Source organism: Nematolebias whitei, chromosome 8 (assembly GCF_014905685.2).
Source record: "Nematolebias whitei isolate Nwh7 chromosome 8, NemWhi1, whole genome shotgun sequence".
Taxonomy (NCBI): Eukaryota; Metazoa; Chordata; class Actinopteri; order Cyprinodontiformes; family Rivulidae; genus Nematolebias; species Nematolebias whitei.
The window spans coordinates 24,661,226-24,681,928 of record NC_056505.1 but is presented as its reverse complement, the minus strand read 5'-3'; the positions used below and the strand labels follow the sequence as shown (position 1 = coordinate 24,681,928).

General features: G+C 38.2%; 1 protein-coding gene across 1 annotated transcript in view; it reads left to right on the top strand.

Moving 5' to 3' along the window:
• Positions 1–216: 216 nt before the first annotated feature.
• fam172a (family with sequence similarity 172 member A) overlaps positions 217–20,703 on the top strand; it is a 183,740-nt gene continuing 163,253 nt past the window's right edge. The window contains exons 1-4 of the mRNA XM_037681102.1: positions 217–279; positions 800–938; positions 4,672–4,773; positions 9,220–9,320. Of these exons, the coding sequence (XP_037537030.1) occupies positions 839–938; positions 4,672–4,773; positions 9,220–9,320 (303 nt within the window). The 5' untranslated portion in view covers positions 217–279; positions 800–838. The remainder of the gene's footprint in view (positions 280–799; positions 939–4,671; positions 4,774–9,219; positions 9,321–20,703) is intronic.

The window sequence follows — 20,703 nt, the reverse complement described above, 5'->3', positions numbered from 1 at the left end:
GATAGATAGATAGATAGATAGATAGATAGATAGATAGATAGATAGATTCAGGTTGTTTTGGTTTTCAGTTTGCATTGGGAGTGATTTAAAGCCACACACACACCGGACCTGCTCGCCACTGCTGCTAGAGGGCTACTGTCCCTTTAAATATCCCTTCCAGACTGTTGCCTCGGTAACCCGGAAGCCTCACGCGCCACACACCACTGTAACGAGAGTCCTTCCTGTTTTAGAAATTTCAAGGAAGTAGGAACAACAGGACAGTCGCAAAATACAAACATGGTGCGTGAGTGGAACAAGACGTCTGCATGCATCTGTTGTGAGCAGCTGGCGCTTTCTGGAGCTCCCTGCGTCGTGTGGTTGGACTGCTCGTCTTAATAAACACACGAATATGATCATTTACCCGCTCGAAGAAGCGACATGAGTTCTGTTTACGAGTCTGAAACATTAAACATATGTTGTACAGATAATACCGGAACACTCTGGGCTGGTTGAGCGCGTTGAAATACATCTATAGATATATATTTGCTGGTTTCAAAACAAATACTATTTGTGCTTGTTTTGACGCGGTTGCTGCACGTGCTTCACTAGTCTTTACCATAACTAACCGCAGATAAACTTCTCTATTGTTTACATGTGTAAGTTAGCTTGCACACAACGCTCCTGCATGTTTGCAACAAGTTGGACAACTAATACTGTTTTAAAAGGAGTTGGACTTTTAGAGCCACGTGTAATTGTGTTATAACACGTTCTGCAGCGTCCATGCTTTGATGCACTTTCTTGAACCCGTTGTGTGTGTCAGGATTCGACCAAGTGGCCTGTGTGAGGTGGGGGGTGACCCATGCTCTCTCATCTTTGTGCTGCTGCTTCAGCCTTACTGTGGATCACCATGGCCCAGGTGGCTGGCCAGGAGGACAGGGAGAAAACAACTGCACTCAAAGGTGAATTAGCATTTGCAGCTGGATTATTTTAAATCAGCTGGGCGAAGACAAAGGTAGAAGTGTAGACAAGTGATGAAGACAGGGGCTTACAGTCACAGTGCTAACAGTTAGCACAATCTCACGTTTACTGGTGTTTTTAACAGATGGCACCATAAACTTCCAAACAAGGGATTGCCCACTATTTAACACCTATAATTTATCATTTTCAGCTGATTGACTGACTTTGTTCATCACATTTGAGTATTGGAAGATAAACAATGTAGTTTTGTTTACCTCAGTTATGTGGTTTAGCTGCGGGATCTGAGCAGGGCATTTGATTGGTGCCCTGGCAGACATAATGCTTGAAAATGGTGTGACTCACGTCTACTCGGAGCACATGTCAACTCACTGCACAGTCACTGCAAACTCCCACTGCCATGACAACTGACCACACTGGTTAATGAAAACCACTGCACAATCACTAACTGTTTGATTGATTGATTGATTGATTGATTGATTGATTGATTGATTGATTGATTGATTTTTATTGTCAATTCTGCATATGTACAGGACATACATAGAAATTGAAATTGCGTTACACTCCTACTCAATTTGCAGCAAACAACAACATTAGCAAAAATAAACTAACACAACTAGTTATATAAAAAAATATAAAAAAATATAAAAGTGAACAGCAGCAGGACCTCTGATGCAACGTGCTCAATAGTGACTAACAGGAGACAAAGGGACGCTGACTGAAGACAATAACATGATGAGAGGTAGATAATGGATGTGCAAGGCCAGAGTAAACAATAGTGCAATATAAAGTATAAACCTGAGAAACTTAGTAAAGTGAAGGTGTGCATACCGGTTCTATATAGTCACAGTTATGTACTGATGAGGTGATTAGGTGGAAGTGGAAATGACAATATTGATAATGATTCACTGCACTGTTCACTGCTAATCCTGGTCATATAGGTTAATAAATGTCTATATGATGGACAGTGGTGCTTGAATGTTTGTGAACATACTTTTGCCACTCACAAATATGTAATATTGGATCATTTTTCTCAATAAATAAATGACAAACTATAATACTTTTGTCTCACTTGTTTAACTGGGTTTTCTTGTAGGACTTTTGTGAAAATCTGATGATGTTTTAGGTCATATTTATGCAGAAATATAGACAATTCTAAAGGCTTCACAAACATTCAAGCGCAACTGTATTTAACCAATTTAACCGATTTAACTGATCTGTCTCACTTTGACTGGCAACTTATTCTATTAATTGATGACGTGAACTCCGCTTGGAACTATTTTCATAATAGTTTCATTTATTTTGTGAACAAACATGCTCCTTTTCGTCAGTTCAGAATAAAGGGACGAGACAGCCCCTGGTTTACTCCAGAGCTAGCTGACCTCCTGCACAGGAGAGATCATCTTTGGGCTGCAGCGAGAAAATCTGACTCAGACACTGATTGGTTGCGTTTTTGACAGATGAGGAATAAATGCACAACTGCTGTCAAAGCAGCAAAATGCAACTATTTCTTATCTCAGACCTCCAAAAATCTAAATGACCCCAACAGATTCTGGAAAACCATCAAATCTCTCTCAGGCACTATTAATGAAGATTTGTTCCACCTCAAACTTGTCCTAAATGCCGACAAAACCAAAGAGATGCATTTTTCAAATAGGAAGTTGGTCCCAGCAGTTCTTTCTCTGATTTCATCCTCAAATGGTGTCCCCATTGAGTTTCCTTCCCTCCATTGATTACGGTGACATTATTTACATGAACGCTCCTACAAGAACCCTGCAGATGTTGGATGCTGCATCATGGTGCACTAAGATTCATAACTGGCTGTGATTATCGTACCCACCACTGCACCCTGTATTCACTGGTTAACTGGACATCAATAACTTCACGCAGACTCTCACTGGTACATTTTCATCTTTAAATCACTTCTTGGTCTGCTGCCTTCATACATCTCCTCCTACATGTCTCTGCATGAGTGCAGCTACAGCGTGCGCTCTCAGGACATTATTACCCGCAGTGTTCCCTCAGTGCAAACTGAACTAGGCAAAAGGGCCTTCTCCTACTCCGCTCTGTTTCCTGGAATATCTTACAAAAATATCTGAAGCTCTTGACCTTGACCTCTCTAAGTGGCTTTAAGAATCTGTTGGACTCCTGGCAAGGACCAATGCAGACATGTTCCTGTTTTTAGTTTTCTACATTCGCCTTAGAATCTAGCTGTTTTTGTTACTTTTCTTTTCTTTTCTTTTTTTTTAGCCATCCTATTTGTTAAAAAAAAAAAAAAAGTATGACTTTTTATAACTGTTTATTGTTGTCGCTGTTGTCCATTGTTGTCATCATTCTTTGTTGAAATCAGGTCTCTCTTGTAAATGAGTCCTCGAGGCTCAATGGGATTTACCTGTATAAATAAAGGTTGAATGGAAAAAACCCTAATCTAACATTTACCCTAAAGTAAATAAAACTGTCAAAATGATTCAGACATTAAAATATAAAATAATATACTGTAAATCAGGAGAGTGGTGGCACAGAGATTAGAGATGGTGAGTATGTAATTGGAAGGTTGGCTGTTCAACTCCCTGGACCGACAACGTCAAAATTTGGGTGGGAAAGGTGAAGGTGAAGCACCCACACCTGCCTCCACCCTCATTTGCCTCACTCTGGGCCCTTGAGCAAGGCCCTTAACCCCCACCATCTGCACCCCCGGGTGCCTTAGATAGCAGCTCTCTGCTCCACACAGAGGGCTATGGTAGCTCGGTGGTCTGTGGTTGCATCACGGAGGGCATTCAGCATAAAAACAAACAAGTTACCGTAGATCATTGTAGCGACCCCTGAGGAATGGAGCAGCTGAAAGAAAAAGTAGAACAATATACTGTAAATGAAAATAGAACATAAAAAAAAAACTTGATGTACTTGACATGTTATGAGCTGGTAATCCGTCAAGCTGGCCTACTCCCCTGATCCAGCTAGCTGCTTTGTTGCCCAAACTTTTAAATGAGTGCATTCAATAAGAGGAACTAGTAAAATAAAATTAAAAAAGTAAGCTGTTTTATTACTGTTGCCAATCTTTTCAAATCTAAGGATGTTTTAACAAACTCAAATACAGAAGCTGTTTTGTATTTCTTTGGTTTCCAGTCTATTAACTGCTCGTCTTGTTATGCATGAATGCTGAACTCATTTGACTTCTTATCTCTGGATGGAACAAGATCCTGTTATTGGTTTACTTCTCATGTTTTAAGGCTGATTCAATATCAAAACATGCAGTTGTAACAACTTAGGCATAATGGGTAAAAATAACCCTTAAAGATAAAAACTGTTATAAATAAATATGAATATTTTGGACATTTTAGTAAACTAAGCCTCATGCAAATAATTTAAAATATCTAAATATTTGAACTAATCTGGTTTGGAGTATTCCTCTGATTAATAACAATAGTAAAAACAACTCTGTGTTTTAGTCCTCTGCACATATTGAGAAGATTGCGGACGTCATTCCTACAGTAGCTTTTTTTTAAAAAATGTTTAAGAAGAGTAAAGAGAGAGTGATTAAAAATGAAATGCACTCCTCTTCTTCAAAATATTTGTGACTTTTATGACTCAGCACTAACTCAAAAGGGCAACTCCAGTTTCTTGAAATGACAACATACACATGCACACAAATATATATATATATGTACACATATATATTTTAATATGTTTTTTACTCTTGTTTTTCTCTGCCCATAGATTTGTTGTCAAGAATTGACTTAGATGAATTAATGAAGAAAGATGAACCTCCATTCATTTTCCCCAAAACGCTGGAGGAGTTTGAATATGCCTTCAATGAACGTAAGTACAGCTCAGTTTGTCCTGCTAAAGCAAGAAAGTGTCATGAAATTTGAGAGGCACATCCTAGTTGTGGTCGATAATTTCATTTTGGGACTGGATTGAGGCCAAAACAGAATACACAACAAAATCTTACTTTTGATTTAGTTGTCATTTTAAAGTTTCCTGTTGACCTTTGACCTGTTTGCCTTTAAACTGAATGAGTGTCCACTTGCAAGTAAATCTAAAATAAATTACAATAACATGTAAAGCTAATGAAATAGCTAATAATTATTAAAATAAATACAAAAAAAGTTTTTTAAAGATTAAAAAAAGGTCAAATTAGCAGTTTGGTAGCTTATTTTATTATTAAATAGAATATGGTGATGATGAGGTCTGAAACACTTGACGTTTTATTTGGGATAAAATAAAAATATAAAATAATGAGGCAGAAGGCTGTCCAGCTTTGACAATTATTCTGAAAACCAGGACAGATCAAACTAACACAAACATGTACCAAGATGAGATAAAACAATACTAGATAAAAACAATCAAACAAATGTATAATTCAAAGTATTTGATGAGATAAAACAATACTAGATAAAAACAATCAAACAAATGTATAATTCAAAGTATTTTACACCATCTGTTAAACATGATTGAGATTACTTATACTAATAGTATAGTATAGTATTTTTACTGCCAGTTTAACTTCATCACAATTGCTTATTGGTGATGTGACACCTTTTAGAATTAAAACTTGAAATGCAATTTTTTGCTGATTATAATTTGCTTTTAATAGACATGCGTGTCCAGCATGTATTCTGCTTTTCCCCTGTTGAGGGGTTGGTAGGCTTCACCCCCCCCCCTCCCCTCTCCAATACCCCGAACAAGACTGACAGGGCACAGAAAATTAACAAGTGAGTGACAGATTTTAAAATTACTTAAAATAGGCAAATATGGTTGAATTATGCTCCCTCCTAAACGTGCCGGGGAAGAAGCGCTGCTTTGCTCTTGTTCTTTCATCTAACCATTATTATCGTCTACTATTTTCTGTCATTTTCACTGTCTTGTGCTGTCCATACTCTGTTGTAAGGTGTACACACTTGCCCTACTACTGTGTTGTCCTAGATTTCACTTACACGTTTCTTTTTTAAATTCTGTGTTGCTGTTTTTGTAAAGCCATGATCCTAGAGAAACGTTGGCTCGTTTCACAATACTGTGTTCCATCTGTTTGTGGTTTACATGATCAATAATCCAGGTTAAAAAAAATCCAACAGTGTTCAGTCAGGTCATCTGGACAGTTTTTTTTTTTTTTTTTTTTGCTGAGGACCGTTAGGTATTTTCTGTTTGACCTTTAAAGAAAATAATTTCACACAACACGGCGAGATGGGTTTTTAGCGTTCAATCCCTTTGCAAAGGGGGAGTCACCTGTTTTGTGGGTCAGTGTGAACTCCGCCGTTTTGCTGGGTGAGTCTGGTATTTATTTAGATGAAAGTGGAGCACAAAAACAGGTCAAGTTTACATGAACAAAATCTTGTCAGGATGACGGTCAGAACGTTTCAGAAGATTGAGCTTGTACAGATAGTTTCTTGATAAAACGTCTACTTGATGTAAAAACAGAACTTTCCAGAACTTTTCACACACCCACAGCAAGATACAAGATGAAATCCTAAAAAAATAAACTTTTTGTTCACTACATGTGAAACCAGATATTAATATAATGAGATAGAAACCATTTTAAAATGATAAAATAGAAAAACTCTAACAAGGACTTTCGTCCTTCATCCAAAGGACTTCATCAATTCAAAGAGCCACAAACAAAGTCAGTCCCACAAGCAGCACACTCCCATAGTGGGAAATACTAGTTTGCTGGTGATAAGATGGTTTCTGAGACTGCCATCCAAAGTGAGACTGACTTGTGGGACTGACTTTGTGTGTGGCTCCTCGGATTGAAGAAGTCCTTTAGATGAAGGACGAAACGTCTCAGCAAAAAAAAAAAAAAAAAAAAAACTCCAGATGACATGACTGACCATTGTTTGATTTTTTTACCTGGATTATTGAGCATGAACTTTGCTGTTTTCAACCACTTTGGCTATGGCAGCTTCAGAGGAGTTGACGGGGGAGAGGGAAGGCCCCAGAAACCATCTTATCCCGTTTTAACCCGTTTTTTTTTTGTTTTTTTTCTCCACTAAGTGTATATACTGCTTGTGGGACTAACTTTATTTGTGATTCCTTGGATTGATTAGGTGCTTTGGATCAAGGACGAAATGTCTCAGCAAAAAAAAAAAAAAAGGAAAGAAAGAAAGCGTCCAGATGACCTGACTGAACTTTGTTGGATTAAATAGGTAAACTTTGGCCATACCCAGATTTAACCTAAAAATACATCAGGAAGTAAAACTTGACACAGACTAGTTTGGACCTGGATGGTTTGAGAGTCTGTGAATTGTTTTCTTGGCTTGTGTTTGTCCAACCAGTTGGTAAGAAACAGAAAGAGGGGGTCGGGACGTGGTGCTGGTGATTTTGGCCCTTAGTATTCCCCTGCATTCTTTTCCCCTGTCTCTCTTATCTGTTCTGTTCTCTGTCAGTGTCTGGCTGGTTGAGTGGGGGACATGTTGTGTACTCTACGGCCCGTCAATAACCTACTCAGCCTTGGCCTCTGCCTGACGGAGAATTTGCATAACCTTGCTGTGCCAAAAAAACAGGGACTGAGCACCTGAAATTATGCAACACCCACCAACATCTCCTCCCCACCTTCAAGTCTCAGCTCAGTCTACCATGAAGAAAAAAACTCAACTCTCCACCTCCTATTCGCTATTTTTTTTTCTATCCACTCTTCCCCCTTCTTTAAAAACATAGGGTACACACCTACACAGGCACTTATTCAATTCTTCTCAATATGTTTGTCTTTTTTTTCCAAGTATATAATTTTCATTAAAGCCGTGTTGGCCCTCGGGCAACTCCTCAAGTATCTAGACTAGCAGTCATTTTAGCTCTAAAGCCTTTTTCATCGTTACACCCCTGCTACCTTAGCCCAAGACAGGTGGAACAAAAATGTTAATTTCACCATGTAATGATATGAATACAGAAGAGGCTGTGTACAATAGTTTGCAGGCATCTTAATCACTGAAGATGATGGCTTCATCTCGCCAGCCCTCCGGTTTTCCATTACTGGAAATCCAAGGTTATGTACACCTAATTAAGCGGCCAAATTGAGAACAGAATGCTAATTATGACAGAAAAAGAGGGAAAAGTTGAGAAAATGTTATTCCTTTGAGAGGTTCTGTTGGTGGAGATGGGGGAGCTGATCACCACCCCCTCTCATATATACACACACTCACACACACATGCAATCGCACACATCTTGCACCCTTTTCCGTCGTTTCTTTTGTGTGCCCAAAAACAACAACAACACACACACATACATACCACTCCTGCAGTAGGATTTCATTATTGCACATCTTCTCCCCCTCTTAGGGTTGTGGTGTTTAGATACACACCCCTCCATGAATGAATGCATAATTTATTATCTTCAAGGTACTTTTTGTGCACCCTTCTTCATACTAAGTTGTCACTTGTATCCTGCTCTGTCTCATATGCACAAATGCATTTCTAAATACATGCTACGTAATACTAAAGTCAGATTCAGGATTGCATGTTGTCTAACAACTAACAATGAAAGCAAATGGTGTAATACACAGTGAGCAGTGTGAGATTTATCACGTTGATAGAGGTTTAAAATGGTAGCAATTTAGAGGAAAATGAAGGGGAAAAAAATGCTCATAGACTTTTTTTATCTTGCAAATATGTTTATTTATACCTTAGATGGGTTTTCCCCTCACATTGTGCAATAATTGAGAAAGTATGAGCCCCCTCTGGCTATTTAGGTTAAGTATGTGCACTTTTTTGGTGATTTAGCTCTTGCACATTTCACAGTCATAAAGGTCAAAATTAAATTTAACACTGCTTAGTGTTTTATTGTGTTGCCGTGTCAAGTGCAGGATCGATGGGCTCATTGCTAAGGTAGTGGTTCCACAGCCACGGAAGGGTAATTGTTTGAAAAGTGGTACCACTTCTGAACTACATTTTGCTGCATTATCACAGTTTCATATGAGATAAATCCTCAGTGTTTTAAAAACTCTCCTAGTTTCCCACAGTTAGAATAAATGGGTAATGCAGACAGTTCCAAAGACCTTAGCAGTATGGCTCAGTAACACTGTATACAGACCTGCACTTCCTAAAGCAGATTTAATGGCACTGTTGTGTGTGTCTACACCTGGTCCTCCTAGCTGTAACTTAACATCACAGCACAATATTTTTCGTTTTGAGGTTTAATGAAAAATAAGTATGCGAAAAAGAAGCTTGAAGTTTGCTTGATTTAAATTTTAAATGCACTTTTACATTAGTACAAAGCAATGCTTACATACAGGTGGCTTTTATCATGAAAGGTCATTTTTCTGTCTCTTACAGATGGCCAGCTGCGACATATAAAAACAGGGGAACCCTTTGTATTCAATGCCAGAGAAGATCTGCACCGCTGGAATCAGAAACGCTACGAAGCTCTTGGCGAGGTAACACACTGCTTTTCTACTGGCCTTTTAGAGTCTGGTTGTTCTTACAATGTAGCTTACTCTATGTTGGTGCATATGCAAAGACAATTTTAAGAGTTTTGAAAATACAGTAGTCCCTCACTTATCATGGGGGTTACGTTCCAGACACCCCCGCCATAGGTGAACATCTGCCAAGTAGAGACTTTATTTTAGTATTTATATATATATATGTTAAGGCTCTATTAACACCCACACTAGCAATGTTCTGAACTCTCTAAATGCTCTAAAAGAGCACAGTGAAAGAGAGCAGACAGACTGATACTACGGTTTCTGAGCCAATCAGTGCCTGGGGGTGGACTGGTCATCGGGAGCACTGGAACATTTCCCGGTGACCTGCCCTTCTCAGTGATTGCTGAGGGGGATTAAAGGCTCAGTTCGGGTTGCACTGCAGCAGCAGTTTCAGCAATGGCAAAACTGCCAAGTCTGTGTGAATGTTTGGTTTGTGCTTCAAGTACTCAAAATCAGCTGATTTATGAGATAAACCACAAGATGGAAGCAATTTGTGAGAATCACAGGCCACCTGCAGCTTCTGGGACTGGCCAGTATCTTGGAGACGACCTTGGAGGAGCCTCGTAGGCACGGACCAGTGGAATGCCCACTAATCTGGCCATTTTGGATCTTGAAAGTACCAGCAGGACTCAAGGCTGAAAAAAAACAACAACAATTGTGGCTTATCTGAATCTGACTCCCCCGGTTGGCCTCAAAAACAGGCTGACTTATCAAATTTCTCCTGGACTATGTGTAAACTAAGGAAAAGCTGTGTCTATTGCCCCCCACCCCACCCCCCCTCTACAATTACTTTAAAAATATATAGTTGTACCACTTTATCACCACAAAGTGCACCCCAGACGAATAAAATGCAAACATTCACCTCTAATTCACTCTCACAGTTCCACCACTTCTAGAATGTGCAACGATGAGACAAATATTCTTTTTTAATGATTTTTTTGTTTTCGGTCTGCTTCCTTTTCTACGTTGCTTTTAATTGTTGTATACATTCTTTGATGTTCAAAGGAAAGAGATAGACCTTTTTGTGGGATTACTTGGATGTTTTTAGTCATTCTAACACAGGTATTCAGTCGCTCCTTTGAGAACCAGCCCTCTGAAGACTTCTCTCCCTTCTGTTCTTTTGCTTACTCAGACTCTATCTGCCACCATCAGAAAAAAAAAAAAAAAAGAAGCGAAATAAACATTTAGTAGCAGAAAAGCTGAGGACCTGAGAGAACACACAAAACACTTACTCTAACTGAACTTGGGCTTCTGAGCAGGGTAAACATTTGCAAGAAACAAATAATCATCAAGCGAAATGTATGCAAATTTTATTCATCCTGTGATTAAAAAAATGACAGAAGTATTTTCTTTAGAGACAGAAAAAGAAATTGGTGTCAATCCCTGTTGATACTACTTTGTGTAATGAGAACAAATATTGTGTGAGTTGTGCTTTAGGAGATTAACAGGCCGAGAAGAAAGGAGCGCCATCTGAATAAGCAATACAATGACTCTGTTGTTTTTCAGCCACACATGATTTAAGAAAGTAAAATGTGTACCTCTTACATAATTTTACAAATGTAAACAGTTTTTGTGTTTATTGTCAAGGACAGCTACTGAATTGTATGTGTTTGGTTGTAAAAGTAGGCTGCTTAGTCATGCTTTGTCAGACACACACACACAGACACACACACGCAGGTTCTGTCCAGTCTCGAGGTCGTCTAAGAGAGCAGTGTAAGATGGCACACGGCTGTGGGTGCACGTGTTTGCCCCTGGCTGTGTGAATAGAATAGCATTGTTGTTGCCCCCTAATGTCTGTTCATATTCCTTCCATTCCCAGAAATAGACCTAGTCCATCTTTCCTTCAGTTCCTTTTACTGCGTCTCGATTCTCACAGTGCCTTATTTTGCGCGTAGGACTCTGTGCGTGCGCACGTTTGCGAGCCTGTAAATGTATGTGAGGGAGCAGAGAGGGTTGGGGGGGGGGGGGGGCTGTATTGTCAGACACATCACAGCACCAGATGTCCAATTCGCACTTCAACCTTGACTGAAAGGAGGGACGGATAGAAAGAGGGAGATGGAAAACGTTGGTGTGATGGTCTGTAAGCAGAAAAGAGGATGTGAACAAAATCAGGTCTGAGCAAAAGTAGTGAGATTTTTTTTATTTTGAAGAAAGCAAAAAAATAAAAAGCTTTTGAATCTTTGCATCACAAAACTGTTAAAAAAAAGTTTTTTATAATTTGTAATTCTTGCTTCCAATAAGCTAGACTCTTGTAATTATTTTAAATGGTATCGACCAATAGTTCAGACTTTTGAAGGCTTTTAAAAAAAAATTATTATTATTTTGACAGCTTTTTCACTAATTTTCTTATAGAGGAATTCTTTTTTAATTGTTGAGGCACTTCACTTTAACCTACCGGTGTTAGTATTTCAGCATTTTCATAAACCTAAACTCAAGTAAACTGAATTATGCCTACACATAACAGACAACTTAGCTAATAACTTATTTTAAATTAGATCTTGAGGTACTTTGTTACTTAAGACACTATTTGTTTCCATTTTATTAGTTAGGTTTATGCAAAAATAACACTCATATAATAAAATTGCATTTAATTTTTACATTTTGTTAATTGTAAAGATTATGTAGAAATGATTAAACAATGTAGAAATTAGGGTAGATCAAACCACTGTCATAAAATTTGCAGACAGTGATATTCTACAGTCAAAAGTGACAACTAAATGTGAAATTCCATCAATCCCTTATATAGGTGTGTAAAACTTGCTTAGAGAAATAAGATGCACAGAAAAGCAGTAAAACAAAAGTGCACTTCTCAAATGCAGTGTACTTCATAACTAAGTGTCAAGTGTTAGTTAGTTTTCACATAAACTTAACAAGATACATACAAGCCTGAGTCAGAGGTAATGGACAACATCATTTTGATGGTTTAGGCTAAAAAAATGTAATAAATCATTTGTCTCTGTAATACTAATAGGACATGTATTTACTCATATCTGTTACACTTTGTTGCTGTTGTATTGTATTTTTTACACAACAACATGCGGTACTTCAACTGTAACTATACAAAAAGTACAATATACTAAAATCATAAACTATCACCTACAAAATATTTAGACACAGAATAACTTATTTTAGAGTTGTGTTATGTAGTAAAAACAAGCCACACTTTATAATGGTTGAACTGCAGCATGTGTTTTAAAGGTTTTATCTGTAAATCTGTACATATAGGATCGGGTCACATTGGGCCACGTTATATTAGACACATCTAGATAATTAAAGGCATTTTTATTCAGTCTGAGAATCACAATAATGAGCTGCGAACGTTTGCATTAGCCATAATTGGCCTGCTGGTCAGCTCAGTGCAGCTCAGTGCATTATGGTCTATTTCCACCAATATAATGGACAGCTTCTGTACACTTCTTCACTGAACCACGGGACCAGTTTCTAATGCACCACACAGTGGATGAAGAATTACAGGAAAAATTTGGTTACGAACGACATAATGGCAGGTACACTAAACAGTGAATGAGAGGACAATTCAAACACAGCCTATGCTTTCCTACTGTTGTTTTACTTATAGATCTGTTTGTGTGTGTGTGTGTGTGTGTGTGTGTGTGGTGGGGGTGAGCTGTCTCTATGTAATCTACAATAAACCTTATCTGTCTTTGGAGGAGTAAGAGTCTGCTACTTACCGTAGCTCCACTTTACGTTGTTAATGCTCATGAAGCATTCACACTATTGTGATCCATTTTTCTTCCGTACATTTTCCGTCATCGTTCTCGTAACACAGTTTTTGTGATATTTCAATAAATCATATATCAAAACGTTCAGCTCTTTTAGGACAATCCTGCTATGACTTTTAGTATTGGTGCAACTTTAGCTTTTAGAAATATTTAGCCTTTTCTGCCATGTTTTCCTTATAGAAAATGAATTGAGCTCATTTACCTCTTTCAAATATTGAGATCTGTTTACAACCTTTTACTGCTCCTTTTTCTGCTATTTCAGCTACTATTTAGCTGTTTTATGCTAATTTTAGCTTTTTTTGCTAATTCTACATTTTTTGCACTCATTAAAACTTTTTTCAACCCAATTCTGTGAAAATATGCTTCCTCCACTTCCTTATGGAAATTTAAGCTTATTTCTGCTTTTTTTTAGCTACTTTTCAGCTGTTTCTTTGCTAATTTCAGCTATTTTCAGATAATTTCTACTTTTTTTTTCTAATTACTGCTTCTTTCAGCCCAATTGGGCAAACGTGCTATTTCTGCTTTCTTCTAATTTAAGTTTGTTCTAACTTTTCAGCTAGCTTTTTTAAAATTTATTTTTTGCTAATTTAAGCTGTTTGCTGATAAATTCAAGTTTTCCATGTTAATTTCTTCTACTTTCAGCCAAAAAAAAATTTATGCTAATTTGAGCTCAGTTTGCAACTTAAAGCTTTTTTCTGCTATTTTCAGCTTTTTCTGCTCTTTCAGCTACTACTTAGCTCTTTTGATGCTAATTTGAGCTTTTACAGCTAATTCCACATTTTTTCTAGCTCATTTCAATTTTTTCGACTTCCTTCTGGTAGTTTAAACTTCTTTATGTCTGTTCAGCTACTTTTCAGCTATTTTTAGTACTAAATTCAGCCCCCCCCCCCCTTTTTTAGCTCATTTCCTATTTTTTGTGCTCATTTCTGCTATTTAAACTCAGCAAATGTGCTCTTTTTGCTTTCTTCTGCTAATTTATTAATTTAATTTCCATTTCATCTTCAATTCAGCATGTTTTAAGCTAATTTCAGCTGATTTTTTTAAACAAGTTATTCAGCATTAAGCAATAATAATCATTTTTGAAAGTGTTTTTTTTGTACATTATCATTTTATTATTTTAGTTTTATCTATTTTGTGACTTGTGTTGCTTTTATTATTTATTTTGTGGAACATTTCCTTGTGTTTTCACATTCAAACGTACACCAAGGAATGAAATAACTTACGGACGTCTGCATCGGTGACCTTTTCCTTTTTCCGTTGCTCTGTTATCATAATGGCTGTATTACAGCTGTAAAACCGTGCAGGCTGTCTGTGCAGCGTTGCTCAGAGCAGCAGGGTCACCTCAGTCTGTGTAGGTGTCAGTTGGAGTCTAATTCCTGTGATTCAGTGATAAATTTCTCTGATAGAAGACAAGCATAGGGTCTGGCCCAGATGGAGCTCTATTAAGCTGTTAATAAATGAGGATTCTTCTCTGCTCTGTCTGCATCTGTCGAATAGAAGGCAGTCTCAAATTTGTAAACACACACGCACACACACAGAGACAGAATATTATAATGAGGTAAAGCAAGCCAGATGGCTGAATTAGAAATGTCTCTCTCTCTCTGTCTCTCTTACATACTCTGCTGTCTCTGTTTATTTATTTATTTAAATATTTTTTCTCCTCCTGCCATCTTCTGTTCCAACAATATACTGTGGATACCATCAGCCCTATTGGTCACTATACGGCCAAGGTTTATAGCTTTGTATAGGTGTAACCAAGGTGTATACAGTAGAGAGCGAAAGGTAGTTAACATCTAGAAGGCACATTTGACATTCTTTTCAAACTGGAGCTTATTGAAGTTCTAAATGACAGCTATACGCCTGAGCTTTATTTATTTATTTATTTGTTAACCTCAGGCAAATCCCATTGAGATCACAGATCTCTTTTGCAATGGAGACCTTGGCCTGAAGGCAGCCTAACATGCATGTTTTTGGATCATTGGAAGGAATCTGTGTAACTGAGAAAAACCCACACAAACACGATGAGAGCATGTAAATGCCACACAGAAAGACCCAAGGTCCAAACTGGGGATTGGACTCATTAATAAAATGTAAACCTTCTAAGTTCTCCTCAGACGTTGTTGAACAGGTGAGGTGTCTGCAGAAGAAAGTCCACAGTAGTTCCTATTTGTCTGTGGGTAGTTCTTCAGCGTGATTAAGTTTATGGTCATACCACATTTTAAATCCTGATACACAGTGATGCAGAACTGTGTAGGTTGACTCATATCCTTGGTTAGAGAGAAATCTAATTTTTGGAGGTAAAGGAGGCAAAACATTACCAGACTAGATTTTTTTCATAGCTGTGTTGTTCCATTTGTTTGAAACGCCTCAGTCAGTTTCTGCCTCGATTGTCTCCTTACCTGCATGCTTCTGTAACGCCCATTACTTTTAAACCACTTATTGAACCCTTCCTCTAGTCATATATTATGTCTTTTACCAATGTGTATACATGTTTTATGCAACTTTTTTTTTCTTTTTTTTTCTCGGTATCCTTTTTTGTTCTATGACGGCTTTAGTTAGTATATTCTAAATTTATTTATTTATTATTATAATTTTGAGGTAACTAAGTGCCTGCTTTATATAGTAGAGTGCCGTTTGGTTAATTTCAAAACAGTTCGTGTAGCTTTTACTTGATGCTGAAATGGGAAAAAAAAAAGACAACATTACTACAGAGGTTGAAGTAATAGTTTAACCTCTTATAATTGATTCGAGAAATGACTCCAGAATCATTTCCTAGAGCTGTAATAACCTAAAGCTACAGGTGAATAATAGCTGCAAGGCTTATCAGAAATATGATTAGTGCACCAAATCCTTTTGTCACACAAAATAACACATTTTATTATTTAAAATGTATTTATTTTTGTTATTATGCAGTAATTCAAGTTTTAATAATTTGTTTTAACGAAATAAGCATTAAAAATATACACATAGCTATGTTTGTTTAACAGTGGACAACAAATTAAATCCATTTTTGAATAGTTTTAGTTCATGTTATCTGTGTTTACCTCATCAACTGTGTTAAAATATAGGATGCATTTGACACTAAAAGACCACTGGAAATCCTAGCTTTAGTAATAAATATTGAGGAATTAAATGTTTTATTATAGAACAGATGAGAGAAACTACTTTGAATAATTTGGTGTTTATAACGTTTTAGTACACTGGTCCACTTCAGTTCACTCCTGAGTACTTTTAGTTTCTAATATGTGTACTAGGATTCATTGGAATTTATTGAGCATATCAAAGAATAAAAACAAATTTTGGAAATGTTTTTTTTGGAATACAGTTTAATTGAGTTTGCTTATTTAAAAAAAAACATCAAAGTAAGAAAATATAAAACGCTTGATGTCAATACATAATATAAATTAGTAACTTTATAGGGATTTTAATATGCTTATTGCTCTTGTAAATGAGTCCTTGAGGCTCAATGAGACTAACCTGTATAATTAAAGGTTGAATTGAATTGAATTATCATTCATGCAAAAAAACAACAAAAGTCCTTCTACTATCTGATGTATAACCACCAATCACAAAGTGATATACTTCATTTGTGGTTTGTAGATTTTGTTGCTGATTTTAAAAAAAAGAGTATTTAGGAACTCTGGCGTCTACAGGCCTTAGTACTGTACTTAAAACATTGGGTGGCCACAGAACTGTTGACCGTTTTGTAGCTAATTGGATCCCTCTAAAGAGAGACAATACATGACAGCTGTCTACACTGAGTCAGTGACTGCCGTCATGGCTCTATTCCCAAAACACTGCTACGTTTGCTCAGAGCAGGCAGGAAGAAGCTGACAGTCAGATTAAAATGGTTTTAGGGAGTTGAAGAGCTTGTTTTTTAGTTGATGAAAGAGAAGGGAATTGGACATACGATGCAGAACGGGGAGTGTCAGAAAAAAGACATCTGTTTCTGTAGCTCACACACGGTGGCACACACTTTACTTTGACTCAGCCCTCTGCTCTCTTCTTAGTTAACACCTGAGGAGGTCATTACGATGGAGTCGGGATGAGTCGAGCAGGGAGGGCATGTAGACAGAGGCATTTTTATGCTAGGTGTAAACAGTCTGTCAGTCAGTCTGGATGTGAGAACTTTCTCTCCCCCAGGAGAGTCCTCTCTCCTCTGACAGAAGAATGACAGAGACCTCATGGGAATTATGGCAGTGCCTCTTTCTGTCTCTTTGTTTCTCACGTGGACTGACAGATCACAAATTCACTACAATAGGGCCTATTTTAATACATTTTCTGTTGGTACACAAGGCTGACTTAAAATAAACAACTTTCTATTGCCTTACGCACTCTCTCATTTTTGGCGTCTCTTTTTCTGAGTGTGCTTTGCTGTTGTTGCCATGCTTGTGCTGTATTGTTCAGGGGGGATTTTCTTCTGTTTCTCTCTCTCTCTTGCTCTCCTCCATTCTCTGGAGAAGCAGGAATGCTTTCCTGGGTGCAGTCAGTGATACGGCACAGAGCAGCTCTTTCACTTTCATTATATAAACAGCTTTGATGCCTCTTCTTGTTCTCTCTGGTGTCTATGGGTAAGTGGCTTTTGGAGAGAGCTTTGGACTAGAGAGACAAGAGGTGTGTGCCTGTACATGAGTTTCCTGTATGTGTGCATGTGCATGTGTATGCAGTATGTGTAGTAATATGTAATATGCTGGCCCACATATTACATACTTTATCTGAGCTAAAACTTTAACGTTGTTCTAATGATCAAAGTTCATGCTCAATAATCCAGGTGAAAAAATCCAACCATGCTTAATCAGGTGATCTGGATGGTTTCTTTGTGTTGAAACGTTTCGTCCTTCAACCAAAAGTCTTCATCAGTCCGAGGAGCCACAACAAACTTAGTCCCACAGGCAGCACACTCACATAGTGGACCAACCAGTTGGATGGTGATAAGTATTTTCCATACTTCAATTCCATACATCGTTGAAACGTTTCAGCACAAAGAAACCGTCCAGAGGACCCAAATTAAATGTGTTGGATTTTTCTACCTGGATTACTGAGCGTGAACCTTTATGTTTTGAACCACTTTGGCCATGGCTACCTCAGAGGAGTCAACAGGGCAGAAGGCAGACTCCAGAAACCATCTTATCACCATCAAACTGGTTGGTCCACTATGTGAGTGTGCTGCCTGTGGGACTGAGTTTGTTGTGGCTTCTCAAACTGATGAAGTCCTTTGGATGAAGGACAAAACACCTCAACGCAAATAAACTGTCCAGAGGACCTGACTTAACTTTGTTGGATTTGTTCTAATGAGTTTGAACTTATTTCAATTCAATTCAATTCAAAAATTCTTTATTAATCCCAGAGGGAAATGAAGTGTTGTCATAGCTCATTATCCTGGTTCCTGTTAAGAGTTATAGATGCTGATAGCTGTGGGCAGGAAGGATCTCCTGCAGCAAATCCAAAAAATCTGGCCACAGATATCGATCCGCACCCCAGATCCAGCTTGCTGTCAGATCCGGCAGGCCTCTCAATCCTCCTGGGCAGCAGGTCTGCCCGAATGCCTGAGCAATGGTCACTCCTCCCAGCATTCTGCCGAGCTCCTCGTTGCCACGGACAGACAGCTGAAGGTGCCGGGAGATGATCCCGGTCCTCCCATTGTCACGAGCCGAGTTTTCCACCAGCCCCAGGGTTTTGGCGGTCAGTTACTTGAGCACCGCCACCAGGTTGATGGTAAATGGTTCACAGCGCCTCCTTTTCAACTCATTTGGGATTTGGGGCTGTAGTTGATGTATTTGAGCTTTTAAGGTGTTAATCAGCTGCTCCTGGTTGTTGAAAACACCTTGATGCCATGGTTACGCATCATAACAAATGCCCCAAAATGAAAAAGGTTTCAGTAAAAATCCTTCCAGCTGCACAGCATCCGATATCAGAGGAAACAACCGTCTGGAAAAAAGCAATTTACATCCAGAAAATTGAGGAGTTAAAGTTTTCAAAAGCAATAACTCAAAATGAATGTAACAGAGCTACTCCAACATGCAGCCGCCCCGAGCTGCTTCTAGAACAATTTGGAATTGTGGTCAAAGTCTATCACAGATATTTAATATAATATTTAAGTACATTAATTTATTATGTTCTTACTTGAAAATCAATGTTGTCACAAGTGTCACCGTCAAGATTATTGTCTTCCCTTGGCTTTTTTTTTGTCTCCCAATGACTCAGCCCCTTTTTTTTATTCACTCCTTTTTCTCTTTGACTCGCCTCTCATCTCTTCTTCTTTTTATGACTCTCGATTTGACCTCCTCTTCTTTTCTTGGCTCTCTTCCCCTTCACGCTTGCTTTGTGTGGGCCTGGGAAGGATCATCTCCTTATTGCCTCAGGTGTGGTCAGTCAAACCAGGCATGACTGTTGTAATCAGTGGGGGGACACACAGGCATGCATGAAACTCACAATCTACACACACATGCAGACAAACAGACTTGAACACAGTATGTGGGAGGTCTTAAAATCATATCTAGTTGCAGCCACAGTGTTCCTCATCAAGACCTTGACCTTATGTAAGTGATGGGAATAACTAAAGGTTTGCAGGGAGCTGATGTCATAACCCACCCATGTGAAGATGTCTTATCCAGGCAACACACTGTACTGTTCTTTTGTTCCTTCTTCATTCCCAGCCTTTTTGCTGCTCACCACAGTGGGATCTGGCACAAGAATTTGTCTGCTGGGGATTACTTTGCCATCTCTCCTTTCTTGTCTTTTTCGTTTCCTCCCACTGAGCCTCAATCTAAGTCCCTTCCTTCCGCCCTGATCCTGCTTGTTCTTGGTTCATCGCCACAGTGTTTCCGCTACACAAACAAACCGCAGACACAGTGGACACAGCTGCGGCATTTGCGTATTGCACTGTCCCATCACTGGTTGCTGTCACGGTGAAGAAAAGGTTTGTTGCTTTGTAGAGACGACCTTAAGGAATTTAGATACATTTGGCTGTTTTTGCTCATTTTGGCATTTTGTTCAAGATTTGGCCTAGCATTAAATAATCAGAAATCACATTTCTATTTGTTTTTAAATAATTGTGTTTTAGAAATAAAGGGAAAAGTAAGAACTTTGACAAATTATACCAATTTAAAATTAGTTCAGCTGCTCCACACTTTTTGAGTTTTTCTTTTTCTTCCCCCTGCCTTTCCTTCTCTGCGTGTCTCCCGATGTTATTTGCCAAATCCACTCCTCCTGCTTGTCCTATAGTTTGATGACGACAAGGCAGTGCTGCTTCCTGCAGGCATTTCATTAAAGCACTAATAACACATTGGTAATTAGGTGACAAAGGGTCCATTTTTTGTACCGATCAGCTGCTGAGACATAGTCCTTAGAGGACGACACAGAGGGAGCTTGCCTTTGTGTGTGTGGTCTGTGTATACTTTATTTTCACTATAAAATTAGTGAAACGCTGGTTAGATCTTGTTGAATTGAACATGCATGAGATCATCTGAAAGACTAGGTGTAACACAAGATATTAAATCTGTATTTATAATTACCATATTCTTGTATCAGTGGAAACGCCTGCATGAAAAGTATTTATATATACAGTGTATATATATATATATATATATATATAT